Here is a 6,074-nt window from a genome sequence, read left to right as displayed (position 1 = left end):
CTCAAAAGTTGCATCCTCCTCCTCCTCATCAGCCTCCCTGAGATCCTGGCCAAACCCGGGATAAAGGGGAAGATCTCACTCTATCAACGATAAATGAAAGTCCTTTTCTATTGGTCGGGGCTTCAACATCGGAAGGAAGATCAACTACAGACAACATAAAACATTTGGTTAACTCAAATAATCATAAAAGATAAGCATATAGATAAAAAATAATAGTTTAATGTTAATCAAATATAAGTTACATTCTTCTACGATAACATCGGTGAGAGGACAGACTTGGTGAAATCCTTGTTCTTACGATGCAACTAACTAAGCATCCTCGGGACCATGTTTCCCGAGCTCACAAAAAACTCTGTCGCAAGCTGCTGAATAGCCTCATATGCCCAATATTGTAAGGTCGGGGCATAACCATACATAATGTACTTGGACTCTTGCTGCACCTTGGCATCCTTCTTGTTTTCATAGTTTGCCTTTTGCTTCAGCATGTCCTTCTTACAAGACTGTAAAAGCCTCTCATAAGAGTACTTCCCCCATGGATAGCTGAAGAAGTAGTCTATGTCCTCAACCATCTCCAGAATATCTCGCCATACATGCAACTTGCCCTCTATGGCATTTAGAACCCCCTCAACCAACAAACATAGACAAAGCTTGTACACATCTTCCACAACAGTACAAGTCTTGAAAGCATTGTCTACCTGTGAGAGCTTTACTTTCTCAGCATCATTGAAATACTCCTTTATCAAGCGGTCGCTGAGATTACGCTCCTCCAACTCTTCTGGTACGAGAAGATACTAAAATTCAACCCCGTCACCAGGGAAAATTCTCCCATGCCGAATCTACAAGACTTCGATCCCAAAAAGAAATGCACCTCATCTTCTTTATTACTGACAATTTTCCTCAAAAGCAGCTGATGCACCAAAACTCCTGAGAAATTAAACTCGGAAGCCAAAAAGCACTGCTTGAAAGGAGATTCTTTAGCCCTTTCTATTAGCTCTAGGTCCACAAACCTAGTCTTAATGTGATTTAAAGTGCTGCTACCTCGATATGTGACTCAACCAGGAAAGTGATCTACAAATGGAAAAAGCAACTTAGGCAGCTGCAACAACACATGAAAAAAATTGGTAAGAAAACAGAATTGGGAAAAAAAATTTTAAAAAAATCATCAAAAACTGAAATAAACACTCTCATCGAGTTGTTATCGAACCCTATCGAGCTATACATCGAGCCTCTACCGAACTGCCATCAAGCCACTATTAAAACTAATCTTTTAGGTTACCATCGATCTTATATCGATCTAATATCGAGCTTCCATCGAGCCTAACTATATCAAGCCTACTATCGAGTTCATATCGAGCAACTATCGAACCATTCAAACTAAGCTCATATCGAACAACTATCGAATCATTCAAACTACCCTATCGAGCTCATATCGAGTAACTATCGAACCATTCAAACTACCCTATCAAGCTAGTTTCATCTATTACCACAGATCAATCGAGCCATCATCGAATCTATCTAGCCATTGGTTCAAACCCAGAAAAAAAAATCCCAAAAAACAATGAACACAATCCACAGATTCAAGAATATGCTCTATCAAAAATTGAAATGGGTTCAAGATTTTACCTTTGATTGTCAAACTTTGGAGGAAATAATGGCTCGAGGTCGACGCGGGTCTTGGTTTCACTGTGGGTCTCGAGGTTGATGGAGAGAGGGGGTCTCAGTTTCGCTGTGGGTCTCGAGGTTAGGGGCTCGCGAGGTTGGGGGCTCGACAGGGTTCTAGGACTTTTGTGAGTGAGAGAGAAACCGAGAGAGTAGAGAGAAAAGTGAGAGGTTGATTTTTTTGGGTGTGGAAAAATGAGAAGGATATTTTAGAAAATAAGGGAATGTTTAGCATCAATTTGAAATTGTGAATAGTGCTAGAATTGTTATATAATTGTAAATATTAGTATGTATAAAAAATAAAATCTCCCAATCGTGACCACACCATTTATGATTGCAAAGCCAGCCGCCAAGGGTAGCTTAGTTGCAACATTCAGTGGTGTTGTGCAGTGCAATCCCATAGTTAACCACAAATTACGATTTTCATTTTACACCTCTAATTAAGCAAACACAATTACTATTAATTATATCCAATTCTAATTAAAATGTGATTTTCCAAAAAAAGGAATTAATGAAAATGTAATAGTTGCATAAAGTACTTATGGAAGGGATTTTAGAATTTTAAAGGGAAATTATTTACAAAACAGTTTCAGAAGAAAAAAGGTGGTGATGGAACTAACATGTCATGCCTTTTCAAAACAACAAAAAAAACTGTCATGCAAAACAACATGATGTCAGATTAAGCTGCTTTTAGTATATTATTATTATTATATACAACAGTTTTATAAATAATTTCATAAAACAACATGATGTCAGATTAAGCTGCTTTTAGTATATTATTATTATTATATACAACAGTTTACCTACAACCGGGGTACATAGAACAACTTCATATTGATCTCAGTATCAGTCAAGGACTTTTGTGATATGCTCTAGTACATAAATGTCACTCAGAAGCATCCCTCCCATATATAGTGAACAAAAAATTGTGTCAAATTTTGAACTTCTTTTTCATAAATACCCCTGTCTTTCCAAGAACCAGAGAGCCCCTTCTGCAGCATGTTCAGCTGCTGCTTTCTTCTTGGGATGTTCTCCGCTACAGCATTCCAAAACCATATCAGAAGCTTCTTCTATTTCGACCAAAACCCTGTAAGTAAATCTGGAAAAAAAATGATACTTTTTATTCAAGCAACTTGTACAAAATGCAAAGAAAAAAAACAGAAAAAATTCCTGCTCAAAGTAATGGTCACATGTCATTATACTTACAACTTTAAGTGGCCAGGTCCCTCCTCTTTGCAGCATTCAAATTGAGGAGGCTTCCAAGAGTTAGCAGTGCAAACTTCGTACAAACGGGATTTTGCTGTAATAGTCGTTTCACTCTGCGAACCACCTGAAGATTATTTTTAAAAGTGAACGATTTCGTGATAATGCTCAAAACTTGATACCTAGAAGAGCTCTACAAAATATGTATATAAATATATATCAAATGTACCTGATGTCTGGGAGTCAGAGTCTAAGTCATCAATTTTACTAGCTTGGCCATTAGATAGGGGGTGCTTTTTGGTAGGTGCCTTGCATATTGAATTATTTTTCAGTTCATTTGTGGAACGATCTTCAGTAACAAACTTGAAGATGACGGGTTCTTCTATAATTAGATTGTCAAACTTAACGGAATCAGTGGATGGTGTTACATCTGTTGGGACTTCATCATATCCAATGAGCTTAGCTTCCTTCTTAGAGCTTGACTCTAAGACTTTCTCCAAGGATCTAGACTTGGAAATGACACCTTGAGCCTGCACATCAAGAAAATTCCCCAAGAAACTAAAACCAATGTTTAAAAAACACAACTTGAGGTAGTGAAGCAAATCGGCTTCACTATCATGCAAGTGTGACTGGTCAATCAACAAACTATCACTGGCTTTATGAAGAGCTAGATTGTTCACACAAAACAAGTTTATCATTAATGCAGAATAAAAACCAAATAACAACTAGAAGAACCAAAATATGGAATCACGTCAGTCCCACATGACACATGCCCAAGTAATCAAGTAAACAATATAATGATAAATAACTCCAATAATATGTAATTTTTTTCCAAATCTTCTCCACACAAAATCTACTTTTTAAAAAAATTCTTATATTCCTCTCCAACCAAATCTCAAAAGACAGGTTATTTATTTTTAAATTTTTGCATGTAAATTTAGTGTATTTTATTTTGGCTGCAACAATTTTTTTTTTTTCAAAAAATATCTAGTTCTAATTTTATTTGCCTCCTTAATTTTTTTCTCTATTTTTCCTTACTACACATAGAGGATGACTCCACCACTGAATATATCACATCTACGTCCAATAGGAAAATCTTAGCAAAATAATCATGAAACATTTAAAAATGGCAAGGGCATGTGAATAGTGAAGTCTCATAATTCTTCATCAAGGTAAATTCATAATACAAAATATAAAAAATACCGTCTCAAAATATAAAAATCACCTAACACTAGAAAATTCATTTTAACATCTAATATAAATTTAGAAGGGGAAAAGATGTTGGGGAATAGATAGAAAAAGAAGAAAAGAATGATAAATATATATATATATATATATGGAGATTAGATAGAAAAGAGAACAAAGAGAGCAATCTCAGTGATTTATAATTGATAAACAACCTATCTAACCTAATTGTTCCCCATTAAACAACACCTAATAATAATGATAAAATATACTTATCTAGCAATATCCAATTATCTTAATAATATAAATCCTAATTATCTAATACATAATAACTGATTAAGCACATGATGTCCTAAATTGAGCCAGCCTCTAGAGGTTTGGTGGGTGAATTTGTATGTAAGAGGTGCAAGAGGCCCCATAAATGTATCTTTTTTCTTTAAAAAAAATCCAGAATTGAGGCCAAGGTTAGTTTCTTGTTGTAGTAACCAATATAATAGTCCCAAACCTTCAAGAAAAGGAGGAATCAATTCAAGAAAATTTCTAGTATGCATGCTACCTGACGCATCACACAAGATTCACATTAAAATAAGGAATAAAAAGAAGACTCATTTCGTAGCTTTAAATAAATAAAGAAAATTTACCCTCAACTTTGCAACTATTTGTTCAGCAGCAATTTTCTTTGCTTCCTTTATGCTCTTGTTGGTTGCAGAAGCAGTTGCATAATCATTATCATTGCCCTTCACTTTTGCTTCTACTGTATATAGGCCATCTTTCTTTGTCACTGAAAATAAAGTATCCCCAGGACCAAAAGACGATTGGAAAAGTTCTTGCAATTCCCTTAAAGGATTAAGCTGCAAAGTGGAAAAGCTTATAATTCGATCCAGAAAGGATAACATTATACTCCAAACACAGTTCAAATTGAAACCCGTGTCAAGTAGAATGGCACCAACACAGGATTCAACCAAGTCACCCAAGGCCTGAAATCAATCAATACAAACTTTAAAAATACAGCCTGATCCTTCAGTGAAGAGCATAGCTAAGTCACTATTAACAAACAAAGAGAATTTGTCGAGAGTATGGGGCACATCTTATTTGTCAAAAAAGTAAAAATATGTCTAGATGTATACCTTAGGGCATTTTGGCCCATTTTTCAATGTAGGCCTCTGGATAGAGTCGACATAATTTTCTATGTCTTTGGATAGGCTACTGGAGTCACAGATAAGAAAATTTTGGAAACATCGATCAACTGCAACATTTGCAAAGGCTTCGTTATTCACATACTCTGATCTCAAATCTGTCAACTGACCAGGCTTCAGTTCTGGATAAACTGAATACAGGTAGGAAGTGATCAAATAATCCAAGACGGCATCTCCTAGAAACTCCAATCTCTGGTCAAAAGAACATTGTTTAAATTCCTCAACGTAAAATGCTGCAAGTTCTAGCTAGTCTGCAAAGCTCATCAGTGAGAGAGAAAATTATTGTCTAACACATAAATATAATAGGTACCTGGTAGCAGCCTCCTGCATGCTTGGTGTACGAAGGATGTATAAATGCCTGTAGAAGAAGACCCCTATGGACAAACTGGTACCCTAATGAACTCTCCAGAGCTTTAGTGTTCATTTCGGCAGCAAGTGTGATGTATTTATCGCTTGCTCTGCAAATATCAGTAACTTGTGAGGCTTGAAAGTCCACTTCTATGCCAATCCATCTAAGGAATGCAATTGCAGCCTTAAAGCCACTGTCTACAAGAAATGCTCCAACAAGAGCTTCAACAACATCAGCAACAGTTTTCTTGCGCAACCAGTGGTGACCTTTGCTGCATCTGACCTCACTAGTATTTGTCTTATTGACCGTGCTATTTAAATATTGAGAATGAATACTTTCCTCTTTTTCCTTGGTACATACTGTTGGACATGGACGGCCCAATGCAAAGAACTCACAGGGATCAAATTGTTGATCACGTATGTATACCTTAAATAAGAATTCAAGAAAATGCAAATAAGCCAATACTACTATTGACATAAAAA

General features: G+C 36.0%; 1 protein-coding gene across 5 annotated transcripts in view; it reads right to left on the bottom strand.

Annotated features, from left to right (window-relative positions):
• Positions 1 to 2,311: 2,311 nt before the first annotated feature.
• Positions 2,312 to 6,074, bottom strand: part of LOC133782881 (dicer-like protein 4) — a 37,382-nt gene continuing 33,619 nt past the window's right edge. For 3 of the 5 annotated variants that reach the window (XM_062222316.1, XM_062222314.1, XM_062222318.1), the window contains 6 exons: positions 5,554 to 6,018; positions 5,175 to 5,435; positions 4,689 to 5,024; positions 3,092 to 3,392; positions 2,866 to 2,989; positions 2,312 to 2,758 (listed from right to left, as the gene is read on the bottom strand). In XM_062222316.1, coding sequence (XP_062078300.1) covers positions 2,611 to 2,758; positions 2,866 to 2,989; positions 3,092 to 3,392; positions 4,689 to 5,024; positions 5,175 to 5,435; positions 5,554 to 6,018 — 1,635 coding nt within the window. In that variant the 3' untranslated portion in view covers positions 2,312 to 2,610. The remainder of the gene's footprint in view (positions 2,759 to 2,865; positions 2,990 to 3,091; positions 3,393 to 4,688; positions 5,025 to 5,174; positions 5,436 to 5,553; positions 6,019 to 6,074) is intronic. The other 2 variants (XM_062222315.1, XM_062222317.1) reach the window with 2 other exon arrangements.

Source organism: Humulus lupulus, chromosome 6 (assembly GCF_963169125.1).
Source record: "Humulus lupulus chromosome 6, drHumLupu1.1, whole genome shotgun sequence".
Lineage (NCBI taxonomy): Eukaryota > Viridiplantae > Streptophyta > Magnoliopsida > Rosales > Cannabaceae > Humulus > Humulus lupulus.
Note: the sequence above shows the minus strand (reverse complement) of the source record. Positions and strands in the feature narration are given on the sequence as shown.